Source organism: Myxine glutinosa, chromosome 8 (genome assembly GCF_964187855.1).
Source record: "Myxine glutinosa chromosome 8, kmMyxGlut1.1, whole genome shotgun sequence".
Classification (NCBI taxonomy): domain Eukaryota; kingdom Metazoa; phylum Chordata; class Myxini; order Myxiniformes; family Myxinidae; genus Myxine; species Myxine glutinosa.
Genome location: NC_136268.1, coordinates 36,711,149 through 36,727,175, shown reverse-complemented (window position 1 = coordinate 36,727,175; position 16,027 = coordinate 36,711,149). Strand labels below are relative to the sequence as shown.

Here is a 16,027-nt window from a genome sequence, read left to right as displayed (position 1 = left end):
CAAAAGCCGTTGACAGAGTTTTACATGATATCCAAGTTTCCCTCTTTCGGCTTTCCTCCTTCGCTCTATTCTCTCACATAGAGCTTTCTCTCCGACTGCTCAATCTGTAATTGTTGATGGTTCAGCATTTCCTTCCGGGGCCCGCAAGGCCAACCCCCGCTCGAGCGGGGAAAATGGCCTTAAAAACGATCATTCTTAACAGTGGTGTCCCTCAAGGTTCCGTCCTGTCTCCAACACTCTTCCTTCTTTTTATCAATGACCTTTCTTCTACAAATAACCAAATGCACTCGCATGCTGATGGCTCGACATTACATTCCTCCATGTTTTTCCCATCTGCCCCAACTTCCTTCACTCAATCTACATCTCATTTTCATCACAGCCACTCTTTAAATTCGGATTTGGATTTGGACAAGATTTCCCAGTGGGGAAAATACAATCAAGTTAGGTTTAATGGTTGTAAAGCTCAATTTCTTCCCATCTCTCTTTCTTTCCAAAACTCCTCTCAACTCTCCAATCTCCTTTGAAAGCTCTACAATTACACCATGCGTTTCAATAAACCTACTAGGTATTACCTGAACATCAAATTTATCCTGGAATTCAAACATACACAAATAGCTAAGTCTGCCTCAAAAAAAAAACTGTGAGTCCTGTTCAGATGTCGAAAATTCTTCTATCTATGCTGAACAATTGCTTCACCTATATAAAGGATAGATTCGTCCTTCTATAGAGTACTGCTTTCACATCTGGGAAGGTTCTAGCTTCACATACTGGATAGAATTGAATCCAAAGTAATCCGACTTATCAACTCTCCCAATCTGACCTCAAAACTTTATCCACTTAAATGATGCCGCAAAGTTGGCTCTCTCTCTCTTTTCTACAGATATTACTTAGGTTGCTCTTCTCGGCAGGTACGTGAATTCTGAAGGACTCCAAGAGGAGCTGAATGAATTGCTGCCCCTCAAATTGTGTGGCAGATATGTGACAAAATTTTGATGAATTGTGGGTTTTGACGTATAAGCATGAAACTTGGCATAGTTATAGAGTATGATGCCAACATAATTTTCAGAAGTGGAGCCACCCAGACAAAGTCATATTTCAGCTGTGGCAACCATTTTAAAAAATGGAACATAAAAAAAAAAAAAGGCTACCAAAACGCATTTCAACTTTAGGAATGGTTCCTTATGTTACAATTAAATTAACTTAGAGGTATCCATTTATCATATCATCCCAGAATGTTAGCATATTGCATGTAAGATGTAACCTGGAAACTGGGTTGGTCCACCAGTAGGCAGCACAAGTGCAGAGTCAGCAAAGTCAAATATTTTCACCATTTCTGTCACGATTTTTAAACATATTCCTGGTAAGTTGTCATTTTACATCATGCTGCCTTCTAAAAGTTATGACCTTGTTGATCACATTCATCCAGTGGGATAAAGGAGGCTAGTAGAGCAAGCATGCTGACCAAGCAATGTGCCACAGTTGTAACTGCTGAATCAGCAATATGACATGTTATTGCACGTAAATTGAATATCACAGCATTCAAACAAAGGAGAGGAGGGGTGGAATGGGGGGGGCGGGGTGGGGAGGTGGACGGGATGGGATCCACAGACCCTGTCTGGGAATTATGGAATTATGTGTCCACACAACCAATGCTTCTACTAATACTTCTCTACATACACTGCTTGCAATCTACAATTACTTTTATTGTCGTTACTATGAAGAAGCCACTCACTGAACTTCCTATGTACACTCCACACCAACACAAGTAATCCTTTCTGTCCTATTCTTCAAAAATGTGTATAATTAAAAAAAAAAGCTACAAATTTGCATACTCTAACCTTGAGCGTTACTAGACTTCTCACTTGACTGTGGAATTTACGATGTGCTTTGTAATACACATTTTGTTTACAATTTTTCAAACTAGATTTTACACATTTCAGATAATTTTGTTAAATCATTCTCATAGCCTAAACGTCAATAAACACAACCTGGAACTTTCTTCATACTTTCAAGGGCAATAATGCAAATTGTATTGGTTTATTGCACAAGTTAATCAAATAATTCCTGTAAATTTAGGCAGTAAAGTAACCATTAAAGAAATGAGGTAATGCAAATGATGAAGAAAAAGAACCTTCAATTTGATATTATATTGGAAGGCAGGAAAATTTTCATTACACATTGTATAAACGACATGTACACTGTACAGCTAAACTACATTAGAGTGTACATACCACCAATTTGAACATTCATATGAATATCCGCCAATTTCAATGCAGCAATTTGAATACAATCCTCAGGTGATAGATCCCAAAATTAAAATACAAGCAATTCAAAAATGCCCTTTTTAAGTTAGAGTTATCACTCAACCAAAAGCCATTCCATTTTAATTTAGTTTGCAAATGTATTGTACATTGGGCTCCATGCATTTTGAGTTTCCAGAAACTCAAAAATAGCAATAGAAATGTGAACAGAATTTAAGAAGGCGAAAAAGATTTGCTTACCTTTAACGTATACACTCGATGGAGATGAAGACCAAGCTGCTATGGAGGATGATGATGGACAGATATACTTGCAGTGCATTTGGACAATGGAGGCCAGTACCAAACTTACATTCTGTCCATCGACCAAGATTTGTCTTAGAGCGTTGTATTTTCAGAACATCCCATTATTGTAAAGTGTAGGGTATGGAATCGACTCAAAGAACCAAGGTGAATCTGGGCAAATCTCAATTTTTGGATACATTATGTATTTGAATACAGCATTTAACATAGACTCAAATTTCAAAATAATAATAACAATAATAATGAGTCCGTCGTCTTGTGAAGAGTAACAGAATGTACGAGGTTTATTTAATGGATTAGCAAGTGTCCTGGTGTTGGCTTAGCGGTTAGGGTGCCGGCTTGGGATCCTAGGATCCTGAGTTCAAATCCTGGTCGATCGCTGAATGAATGCCAGGGGGGTTGACTCAGCCTGTCATCCTTCCAGGTCGGCAAATTGAGTACCAGCTTGCTGGGATTAATGATCCCAGTGTGTACCCCGATTTAGAATAGGTACACTGTATCCCTGCGCATCATAAGAGGCGACTAAGGGTTGGCGTCAGGAAGGGCATCCGGCCATAAAAACAAACAAACAAAAAAAACATTGCCTCAAAAAGGGATGTGGTCATGGGGCCCGCAAGGCTAACCCCCACTCTATCGGGGAAAAATGGCCTTAAAACGATCATTCATTCATATTCAGTAGATAAGTACAGTCGTCCTCAACATTCGCGGTCCCAACATTCGTGGACCCAGCGTATTTACGCTTCATAACATGTGACCTGCTTCGACATTTGTGCTTCGCTGGAGAAATACAGCGTTCACTTTGGTTCTCGTGGATATTACACAACCCAAATTTTGACAGATATTTCTGAGGGAAAAAGTGCGGCTTAGACGCGAGTGATTAAGGTATTTGCTCTGATGAATGGTCTGTGTCATGGACTATTAATCATAACACAAGTTAATTTATGTTCAGCTTAATAAAAGTCTAATGTAAGTAATATAAACATGCATGTCTTTATGAATGCATGTATGCATGTATGCATGCTTGTCTCAAAATATTCATAAAGTATCTTATCTCGACAATTCATAATTTTATCCAATACCTGAATCAAGATAACTTTCTCTGATGTGTTTTGTCAAATTCATTAGTTCTTACATGCCCACTTAGAGATGTCTCCAGACATTGCAAGAAATCTTTGGATTTACATCCACGCAATACTTGTCTCGAATTGCAGAACACAAACCCAATGTTCACGCCAGCACACTCCCCAACATACAGCAATACGTAGAATTTAAACTTCATACCATACCCCAAGCTAAGCAGATGTCCTAAATACCTGTAGAAATATGAGCAACCTCGAACAGTGTTGTGAGAGAAGTATTCTTGAGTTTTTTCACTGCCAAAATCCTCCGATGGATCAGACCATAGCAAATCACACATGGGCCCAAAAGCAGGAGGTTCTTTAAATCTGTCTAGCTGTAAACACACAAGCATAATCAGTCAGCTCCTGTTCCATTACTAACAATTGGTATATATAAACTGAAAACAAAGATCTATGGTGGGAGAAAAAAGGAAAGGAGTAGAAAAAGAGGAGAGAGGAGTAGCAAAAGCGGAGAGAGGAGAGAGGAGTAGCAAAAGCGGAGAGAGGAGAGAGGAGTAGCAAAAGAGGAGAGAGGATTCGTAAAAGAGGAGAGAGGAGTAGTAAAAGAGGAGAGGGGAGTAGTAAAAGAGGAGAGGGGAGTAGTAAAAGAGGAGAGGAGGATGATGAGGGAGGAGGGTGGGGGTAAAAGGAGGAGGAGGGATGTGCATAAGATAGAGGGTGGGGAGGAAGATAAGGAAGAGTGGGGGGGGGGGGGTGAGAGGGAAGGATGAGGAAGAGTGGGGGAGGGAGAAGAGGGTGGAGCAGGGGGAGGATGGGGTGAGGAGGAGAAAGAGGATGGGGGAGGAAGAGGAGGGAGTGGAGGAAGGAAGAGGTGGGCAGGGAGAAAGAGGTGGGCAGGGAGAGATATGGGGGAGGGGGACGAGAAAGAGGGGTGGGGGGGAGGACGAAGAAAAAAGGGGGGAAGGAGGATGAGGAAGAGGGGGATAGGAGGATGAGGAAGAGGGGCGTAGGAGGATGAAGGGCGGGGAAGGCGGATGACGAAGAGGGGGGAAGGAGGACTAGGAAGAGGGGGGAAGGAGGACTAGGAAGAGGGGGGAAGGAGGATGAGGAAGAGGGGGAGAGGGCAAGGAAGAGGAGGGGGAGGAGATGAGAAAGAGGGGGGAAGGACGAAGAATAGGGGGGGGGGGAGGAGGAGGAAGAGGGGGAGGTACGAGTAAGAAGAGTATGAGTAAGAGGGGGAAGCAGGCTTAGAGAGAGGGGGCATGGGGCGAGGAAGAGGGGAGGAGGGGATGAGGAAGAGGGGGGTGGCTGGACGATGAGGAAGGGGAGGAGGAGGACGAGCAAGGAGGAAGGAGGAGAGAGAAAAGAGTGAGATAAGAGAAGATTAACAAGAACAGAAGAGTAAAGAAGACAGAAGTAGCGAAGTAGTTAGTGAGTGGAAGTGGTACAGTAATACCCCACAATGCACGACCACGGTTTGTGGGGTTTAACTTTAGTGGGATTTTAAAATAGTCAAGTTTTAATTACCTAAAAAATGAAAACTTTTTTTTTTTAATCCATCAAGTGAGTCAAAAGTTACAAGTTTAAATGCACCGCGTCGACCATAAACACGACTTTGTGTTGACATCTCTGACAACCAATTAGAGGATGTCTCTGAGCAAGTTTACTCTCCTCTAAACCAATCAGCATGCACATTACATATGTAATATTGTTGTCTTCCTGGTCTGTTCACCACCAGATTGACTCCACCACCTTTGGAATTATTTGTATAACATGTTTTTGAAGTGTGTGAAGTGTTCATTCTCGTGCCCTTATGCCACCAAAATTGCAAAATGAGCACCAAGTGCCAAGTAAACGCATCAGCATAGAGCTGAAATAGAAAGTGTTAAGGATAGAGTACTAATTACTAATATATTGTATTGTATATTATTTTAAGTGTACATTAATGTTTTCAGGTTATTAGAGTAAATATACAGGGAGTCCCCGACTTACAAACGCCTGACTTACGAATACCTGGACTTATCCGCATGAGCTATTTTTATTATTACTATTTATTTAATATATTTTTTAATGTTTGAGACATGAATGGTCGCTCGTGCAAACGGATCATGGGCGGAGCACTCATTGGTTGGGCGGAACGTGACCCTTTCTTCCATGAGATGTAAAGAGTTCAACCGTCATAATTGTGTATTTCAGTAAATAACACAGTTTATGGGAAATTGAGTTCTGACTTAAGGGTGTAGTACTGGTGAACAGGTGATTTTTTTTTTTTTTTTTAAGCTGAACAGTTTCCTTATAGTCTTATAAACAAGAATCATGCTATTAGAGGTCATATAAGTACCCCTAAATATTGAAAAATTCAAATTTCAATTCAATTCAATATAATATTTTGCATTTTGCATGCATGAAATCTGTTATAACTTTAATTTGCATCATTCTTTTGGGCTGAAATTTGGACAGGATATTCAGAATATCACTTCCTTTAAAATGATGAAGGCTTTTGTTTATAGGAGTAGCCATTGTGGATTTATTGAAGGACAACCAAGTTTTATCTGGTAATTGGCATAATTAGCTAATTAGTGAACATTTGACATAATTTCACAAAATCCTCTCATCAGGTAGTAGAGTAACACATGTATAATACATGTACCAAGTTTTGTGTGAAAAGAATGATAGGTGACATAGAAGATAGAAGTAGAAATGTGTTCTTTGTTTTTCCTTGTTTTTTATTGACGGTCTAATTAATGCAAATTATATGCATGTAATATGACAAAGAAGCGTTGAAACTGGTCTGAGTTAAAGCCAAGATTATATCTTTCAAGAAAAACTGAAAATTAGATATTAACTTGACTTTGTTTTTGTGTAAAGGCCTCTCAAAGGTACCTATGTAGTTTTCTCAATTTTTCACCAGTACTACACCCTTAAGAATATCCAACTTATGAAAAATTATTTGGAAAGCAACTTGTTCATAAGTCGAGGACTCCCTGTACATTATTCTTTTGTCCCCGGAGGTCACGAGTCTGCCCCTAGAAATAGCACGTCCACCGTCCGGTCCGGGTATCCTCATTGACACAATGCTTTATGAACCCCGCTCTGCAAAAAATACCAGATATATTCTAAGGCCCATTTACGTATTGGGGGTGTGGGGAAGAGGAGGAAAAATAAAAATTGAAAAAGGAAGTGAACAGCCTCGGACAAAACACAGAAGGAAGGAGATTGGTATGATAAATGAGAAATGAGAATAGCAAAACTATTTTTTGAGAAAGGGGTCATGGAAAATGGGAAAGACATTGAGGTACATGCCTTGCGGATATCATCCAGATTGTGGACCTCAGGAGAAAGTCCACCATGCACGCACAGAAACTGCTGATTCATGAGGGCAGCAAGGGGCAGGCAGTCGAACGCGTCCATGCAGGCATCGTACACGTGCTCTGTGTATTTTATCTTGCCTGCAACATCACACGACGCTTGCTGGCACAAGGATTTCACAGGATCCCCAGATACAAGCAGCAAAGAGCTTCGCAGAAGATGGCAGAGTGCTCTGATGGTAAGGAGGCAAAATATCAGAATGAAAATGTATCTAAAATTTGGAAGAAAAAAAATCTAAGAATTTGCTTGTTGCACCCATTCCTCTCCAAACTCCAAGCTCCAGGCTCCAAGCTCCACTCCACTCCACAAGGCAGGGGGAAAAAAATCCGACCATTCAAGGACTTCTACGTACCTCGAATCCAATTAGGTCACCAGCAAAACAATCGATGAGGAAAATCTCACTCGAGTTCTAGTTGGAACACCATCTACATCAAATACAACTTACAAATGGTTAAACAGTACATTGCAGAAAAGTTCAGGCTCTATGGATGTCTTGTCAAATGAGCATGACTCGAGTCAAGACTTGAACTGGAGATGCATTTTTGCTGCAGGTCTGCTATTTGCTGACAAATTCATGCTGACGTTTCAGTGGCGGCTCATATTATCCAATACACCTCTGTTAGATATGTCTGAGATAATGAGGTTGTTTTTGTCTTCCAATGGTTTCAACATAATTTTTGCATTTAGAGAGTTTGGCCTATCACCTTCCAACACAAGCTCAGCTCAGATGCCTGTAATGCACAGTTTGTGGAGATAAAAATAATAGTTTAATGCCAGTGTCTTGAAAACATGGGTTAATGACAGGTTTCCTCATATTAACTGCTCATCCAAATTGTACGCAGATGTTTTAAAGTTCGCTACAAGGATAAAGGTGCAGTGTTTTATCTGCAAGCACATTGCTAAAAGACTTATACCTGGAGTAGGAAATGGTATTTAAACAGCATTTTTATTTATTTAAAGGAATGACATTAAAATGTTCGTTCTCATCATGCATGGGCTCGCAGCATGTGGAAAGACAGGAGGAGACTCACAACACTGCAAACTTTTTACATTATGTGAGTCACAGTAAGTGATTAAAATTTTAATTTTGGGGGATTAAATTGTTGTTCCTCTTCCCTTTATTATAAAAACCCTAACCCTAAACATGATTATTATTTTTTAAACAGGAGCTAAGGCTTCTAGTGGAGCTGACATACATGCATACACACCACACACCTTGGGGGAAGGGCCGTCACTCACGGAGGCACTCTGGGTACCCGCGACGTCACCACATCGCACTCACCGGGACATTTTCTGAAGAGGAACCTACAGATAGGGATTGTCCGTGCGCTTATCCTTTTAAATGCAGAATTTAAAGCAAGGAAGCAGCACGTACCATTTTTAGAGTCTTTGGTATGACTCGGCCAGGGTTTTGACCACCGATCTCCCAGACTCGGAGTGAAATCTGGTTAAAATTTTGGTTAAAAATATTTAAAACAAAAACGATTTTTTGGGATGGAAGTATACAGTATGTTTGGAGAAAGAAAACAAAAAGAAAAGACAAATGTGCCAAACAAAATAAATTTTGAAAACTTTCAAACGAATTGTAGCATGAAGCTTTACAATCTCTGATTTTTAGCAAACAAAATGCACCTGTACTTGAAATTGATTCGACAAAACAACCTCAAGCTTTCCCCCACCTCTTTTGGGAGGGGAAGAGAGAACTGCAAGCCAGATAAAACTACATCAAAAATTCAGGGTGCAACAATGTCATCAAATTTATGTGGGAAAGTTATTGAAGGACAAGTGATGCAGACAACATGAAAATTGTGTTTTAGCATTCCCACAATCCTACACAAATTAGGTTCCAATATTATAGAGTATAGATCATGCAATTATTTCCAGTTAACATTTCCCGAACTTACATTCCTGCTTGAAGGTGAAGTATTCTGTGAGATGTCGGCACTCGTGGTTGCCACGCAACAGAAAAAGTGTGGTAGGATACAGTATTTTTAGTGCCCACAAGTACAGCACACACTGCAAAGCATGATAGTGCTTTGTGAGGATTTTAGAAAAAAAAATACATCAGCAGGTACATTTGTGACTCTTAGCCGAGCTGGATTTTCTTTTATTATTATTCACTGCTACAGACTGTCAGCAGAGTCAGAGGGCAATCAACTCAGAGACAACTTGGCACTTTGGGTAATTAGCATGTGGTCGAGAATTACACAACTCAAAATATAAGGAGAGCTTTTTAACCCACTATTCAACCGATTAGGATAACAAAACAAACTAAGAAGACGTTTTCGAGCAAACATCAGTAACAAGATAGGTACTCAAAGGCACAATAATTAAATTTACCATTGACACAACTTCAATGCCACATACACACAAAAAAAACATTAATATAAATAATAATAATAGACACTCAACTGACTTTAAAAGATGCCCATTGCAGCACATTTGTTGCAATTAAACAAAATCCACAGGTTAAAAATAAATAAATGAAAGGTTGCTTGCTTATTGGGGCAGTACATATGGAACATGTAGAAATGCTAGGTATCGTAAAACACCATAAATGTACCTCAATGCTGAAATAGCCTCTGTCCACGTAATCCCCCAAGAAGAGGTAGCGAGTGTTGGCTGGTGAGCCACCCACTTCGAAAAGTTTCATCAAGTCAAAGAATTGTCCATGGATGTCACCGCACACTGCAAAGAGGACCATATATATAATACCACTTTAAACTTTAATCAGAATGACCTCTTGTTGTAGAAAAGTTAGAAGTTGTGGGGAAGAAGTCATAAAAAGCAGGGTCAATTTTGAAGAAACAAGCGTTACGCCTAGGTCCCCCGTCGGGGAAGTGATGTGAGTTGACAAAGTGGAACACGCAGAAAACATGCTATGATATGATATTTCGCTCACAAGGGTCAGACAAACATGGAGGCGGCCATCTTGGATTTTGACGTGGCGACCCAATTTTCAATAGCGTTCTTCCTTATGCCTAGATGCACCCACACACCAGAAGGTACTTCGCTTATTTTTCAAGATATTTCGCTAATAAGGTTCAGACATATATATGGTGGCGGCCGTCCTGGATTTTGACGTGGTGACCCACTTTACAATAGCGGTCTTCCTTATGCCGAGATACACCCACACACCAAATTAGAAGTTGGTACTTCGCTTATCTTTCAAGATATTCTTCTCACAAGATTCAGACATACATGGCGGCGGCCATCTTGGATTTTGACGTGGCGACCCAATTTTCAATAACGTTCTTCCTTATGCCTAGATACACCCACACACCAGATTAGAAGTTGGTACTTCGCTTATTTTTCAAGATATTTCGCTCACAAGGGTCAGACATATATATGGTGGCGGCCATCTTGGATTTTGACGTGGCGACCCAATTTTCAATAGCATTCTTCCTTATGCCGAGATACACCCAAACACCAGATTAGAAGTTGGTACTTCGCTTATTTTTCAAGATATTCATCTCACAAGGTTTAGACATACATGGCGGTGGCCATCTTGGATTTTGACGTGGCGACCCAAATTTCAAGAGCTTTCTTCCTTATGCCTAGGTACACCCACACACCAGATTAGAAGTTGGTACTTCGCTTATTTTTCAAGATATGCAGGTTACAAGGTTCAGACATACATGGCATCAGACATATACATGGCGGCGGCCATCTTGGATTTTGACGTGGCGACCCAATTTTAAACAGCGTTCTTCCTTGTGCCTAGATACACCCACACACCAGATTAGAAGTTGGTACTTCGCTTATTTTTCGAGATATTTCGCTCACAAGTTTCAGACATATATATATTGTGGCGGCCATCTTGGATTTTGACGTGGCGACCCAATTTTCAATAGCGTTCGTCTTTATGCCGAGATACACCTACACGCCAAATTAGAAGTTGGTACTTCGCTTATTTTTCAAGATATTCATCTCAAGTTTCAGACATACATGGCGGCGGCCATCTTGGCTTTTGACATGGCGACCCGATTTTAAACAGCGTTCTTCCTTGTGCCTAGATACACCCACACACCAGATTAGACGTTGGTACTTCGCTTATTTTTCGAGATATTTCGCTCACAAGTTTCAGACATATATATGGTGGCGGCCATCTTGGATTTTGACGTGGCGACCCAATTTTCAATAGCGTTCGTCCTTATGCCGAGATACACCCACACGCCAAATTAGAAGTTGGTACTTCGCTTATTTTTCAAGATATTCATCTCACAAGGTTCAGACATACATGGCGGCGGCCATTTTGGATTTTGACGTGGCGACCCAATTTTCAATAGCGTTCTTCCTTATGCCTGGATACACCCACACACTAGATTAGAAGTTGGTACTTCGCTTATTTTTCAAGATATGCAGGTTACAAGGTTCAGACATACATGGCATCAGACATACATGGCGGCGGCCATCTTGGATTTTGACGTGGGTTGCACCCACACACTAAATTCGAATGCGGTCCTTCGCTTACGCACGCACGCCCGCACGCACGGACGGACGGACGGACGGGAAAGCCATAGTCCCCCTTTCGCTCCGCTGAGCGACGGGGGACAATAAAACGCGCGCACGCACACACACACACACACGCACACAAACTTTAATGAATACATTGGAAACTTATCTGTACCAGTTAGAGTGATGTTTAAAGTTTTGTTTAGTAGTCAACATGTCCACTTTCTCTTTCAATTAGTATTCGTTTTCTTTTTCTTGTGAACGAGCTGTTTGTTCGAGAATTCTTTGATTCAACGTTCCCCAATAAATGGATAAGCTGTGGTGGACCCTTTGCTTAGCCCATCTCCCACAAAACCCTTGACCTGAATCCCTACAATTTATTTTGGTGTTTAACCGAAGGCAGTTTTATGCCATGCACCCACAGTCCTTGGATGAGTAACAATATCATATCACTGATGCTGTTCAGGGCATATCTTGTGCCATCTGTGTAAAAGTTCAGAGTGTGAGATCCCATAGTGGGGAAGTTTACAGTGGCATGCAAAAGCATTCAACCCCAACCAAAAATGACACATTTAGATGAACTAGTACACCCGTTCCCTGCGGGAGCAGCAGGAAGGGTCATGTTATCATCCTCTCTGAGGTATATAGACCACAGTAGATCTAAGGTTGCGCCTCGAAAACATCGGGATGTGTTCACTTACACTACTCACAATAAGTTAGGGATATTGGTAGGTTCTTCGGTGTGGTTGATTTTGTGTATTAATTATGTTGAAAAAAGTTGTTGGTCCTAATTCTATGGTTATTAATGTGTGAAAAAACACAGAATTCTTGATTTCAATTCCCTAACCCTAACCCCTATAAAAAAAAATAAACTCACTCCCACAATATCCCTTAACTTATTGTGAGTAGTGTACCTGGCTTCTTGTAGAGCCCTCCCCCAGTGGTTTAAGCATTCGAGCAAGCACTCCATTCAAAACTGTTGCTAAGGAACGGCTGGCTTGGCAAGCGCTAGCCAGCTTCTTAGTAACTAAACATACCCCGGGTTCCCTCACTTTCAGTTTAGTGTTAAACAGCAGTAGCGACTGTTTAAAAAGGTAATCAAATGTGTTTGTGGTTTATAATACTGTAGTTTTACTTCTGGTAGGGGAGCTCACACAAAAATGGCACAATAAGCTATTTGAACACGTTAATACGGTGTTGTTGAAGGAGGAAAAACCTCGGGTAGATGGGATATTATTAGTATTAATATTGTTTTCTAATAACATTAATATTATGATATTAAATTTAGTGTTGTTGTTATTAGAAGCGGCCTCGGAAAAACGCCACAATAAAAGCTATCTTAACAAGGATATACACCTCAACATGCAACCCCATTGGTGGGGAAACCCCTCTTGGTGGAGAATACCATCATGGGGAGGAGGGAAAATGAATGCGCGGCAACCTTCATCGTGTGACCCTTGGTCATCCTATCAAGTTCGGTTGATATTGGACAAGTAACAACCGAATGTATTGTGGTCAAAAATCGTCAGACAGACACCAAATTGCGTATTTTATGTGTAGCTCAGTGACAACAACTTCTCAATATAATCCATTTTAAATTCAGGCTGTAACACAACAAAATGTGAAAAAAGTCGAGGGGTGTGAAAACTTTCTGAAGGCACTTTACTAGTACAGCGGTTCTCATCGGCACTCTTGCTTCTCCTCTCCCAGTCAAGGGTGGAGTACCCCAAGGCAGTGCTCTAGGCAACTTCTTATTCCTAATCTTCATCAATGATCTCACCGACTCTGGAAAATCCTCTTTATCTCTTTGCTGATGACTCCACTCCCTGTGGAGATATCGTTCATCCTTTTGACAGACAGGCAGCAGCCTCTTCCCTCTCCTCATACCTTGGCCAAATCACAATCTGGTCAAACACATGGAATACATCTTTCAATCCTGAGAAATCTCACACACTCACTCACTCACTCTCTCTCTTTCAGAAAGGCCCGTACCGCAAATCCTCCAATTTACTTTCTCAACAACCCTATGAAAGAGGTTCAGTCACTTAAACTCTTGGGCCTCACACTCAGCAACGATCTCTCTTGGACAAGCCACATTTTAAAGTTGGTCTCCAAAGCCAGATGCCGACTGAGCATCCTCCATCATGCAAAGTCCTTTCTTGAAACATCTGAACTCATATCCACATGTAAGGCTTTCATCCACAGCTTTATGGAGTTCTGATCTCCCCTTCTGGCCTGGCTCCCCTGCCACACATCTTGCCCAGCTTGATGTTGTGGAACCCAAGGCTTTCAATATCATTATATTCTCTTGCGATGAAGCCGAGTCCATGCACCTCTCACTTCGCTATCGACAACAGGTCAGTTGTCTGTATTCTTCAGCCTCATTTTTGCTCGTGCACCCTCCTCCCTCACCATACTCTTTCCCCCCACCAGATATCTGCAGGACACATTCGGTACAACAACAACCCCCCTGCTAGTGACACTGCCTATATCCAGAACCGCTGCTTACCTCCACTCATTTATTCCTCATTTTACCGCCTATGGAATTTATAATTTATTTATGGCTCATTTTACGTTCCGCTTCCGGTCCCTCGAGCGAGGCGGCTTGCTTCGATCTCTCCACGACATCAAAGTTTGAGTATTTTCCCATTCGTGCCTTTGTCAAATTTCCACTGGTTATTTTATTGTGTATGTGTTATTGTGTGTTTCTATTTAGTTTTGGTTTTGTAATTATTGCAAATTTGTGTGTAATTAGTCGTTTTTTGTTCGCACCTCATGCGCGGTTCGCACCTCATGTAATTAGTCGTTTCCAGGCTCCCCCCCCCCCCCCCCGCCCCGTCAGTATTTTGTGAATACAAGTTCTTTCCTACATAGTATACATAGTATTTGCTTGTTTCTTTGATTTTCTTTTCTCCCCCCGACCTCTCACGAACATCTTACCCTTTGTACAACGTTTTAAAAACAAAACAAACAAATAAACAAACAAAAAAAAATCTTTATTAATTCTTTCTCTCCTCCCGGACACGTGCTTGTTCGCTCTCCTCCTCGTCTCGACTTGTGCCCCGCCCCCTATATCTCGTTTTTCTTCCACCTCTGCTCCTTCTTTCTCAAATCCACGTCCTCACTTAGAGACTTTTCCCAGATTATTTTTCATGGTTTTGTTTAAATATTATTTAAATATCTTTAAACCGCAGCCGTAATGCCGACGCCGCCCTCCGCCCCCCCCCCCCCAACCCCCCTTTCCCCCCAGAATTTCCATGTTTTAAACGTTTCCCAGTGTTTACCCTGGATTAGAATAGGTACACCGTATCCCTGCGGGTCGTAAGAGACGACGAAGAGGGTTGGCGTCAGGAAGGGCATCCGGCCATAAAAACATTGCCTCAAAAAGAGAACCATGACAATTACAACTACATATGGGCAGGGTACAGCCTGAAGTGGAGATCGGTTTCTGAGGTTTGGGACATGGAATGTAGGGACAATGACAGGGAGATCAGGAGAAGTGGTGGAAGTATTGGTCAGAAGAAGAGTTGACATATCTTGTGTGCAAGAGACGAGATGGAAGGGAAGTGGTGTGAGAATGGTGAAGGGTAGGCAGGGACAGAAATACAAGTTTGTATGGCAAGGGTGCCTGGAGGGCATGAATGGTGTTGATGTCCTGTTTTCTGAGGAGTTTGTAGACAGTGTGGTGAGTGTGACTAGAGTAAGTGACAGGTTGATGATGGTGAAAATTATGATTGGAAAGCTCTTGGTGAACGTCATCTCGGGATATGATCCGCAGGTTGGTCGGAGCGATGAAGAGAAGGACAAGTTCTGTGTGCGATAGAGAAGCTGATGGAAAATGTGAAAGATGCGGAAGTTGTTGTGGTAGGAGGAGACCTAAATGGACATGTGGGAAGGAGTATGGTGCCTGCGTGAAGGTTTTGAGGGAGTTCATGGGGGTTACGGATATGGTGTGAGAAATGGAGAAGGTGAAAGGATTTTGGAGCTTGCTGATGGAGCTGATTTGTTGATTTGTAATACTCAGTTCCAGAAAGAGGATAATAAGCTTGTTACATACACGTCAGGTGGGTCGACGACATCCGTTGACTACCTGCTGGTACGTAGGCGAGATAGGGGGCACCTCCGGGACACAAAGGTGATCCAGGGGGAGGAGGCTGTTTCACAACACCACTTGGTTGTCTGCGACATCAGGGTGAAAGGTGCGAGGAGAGCTCGGCGGGTGAAGTACCAACCGAGAATGAAGGTGTGGAGGTTGAAATAGGTGACAGTAAGGGAGGCATTAAAAGAGAGGCTGAGTAGGGTAGAGGATGATGTGGTTGAGCTTGAAAGTGGTTGGATGTCAATGAAAGCTAGTCTGATGGGAGCCGTTGGTGAGGTATGTGGATGGACAAAAGGACCACCGAGGCACTCGGAAACATGGTGGTGGGATGATGAAGTTGGAAAGAGGATTGACAAGAAGAAGAAGAAGAAGAAGAAGAAGTTCAAGGAGTGGCAGAAGGCGAAAGGTACGGGAGCAGAAACAGCAGAGCATGAAAGTTATTAGGCAGCCAAGAAGGCTGCAAA

General features: G+C 41.8%; 1 protein-coding gene across 2 annotated transcripts in view; it reads right to left on the bottom strand.

Annotated features, from left to right (window-relative positions):
• LOC137432422 (protein phosphatase 3 catalytic subunit alpha) overlaps nt 1-16,027 on the bottom strand; it is a 235,892-nt gene that overhangs the window by 69,639 nt on the left and 150,226 nt on the right. For both annotated transcript variants that reach the window (XM_078783189.1, XM_078783190.1), the window contains exons 3-6: nt 9,573-9,697; nt 8,914-9,025; nt 6,944-7,089; nt 3,875-4,014 (exon numbers count right to left, since the gene is read on the bottom strand). In XM_078783189.1, coding sequence (XP_078639315.1) covers nt 3,875-4,014; nt 6,944-7,089; nt 8,914-9,025; nt 9,573-9,697 — 523 coding nt within the window. The remainder of the gene's footprint in view (nt 1-3,874; nt 4,015-6,943; nt 7,090-8,913; nt 9,026-9,572; nt 9,698-16,027) is intronic.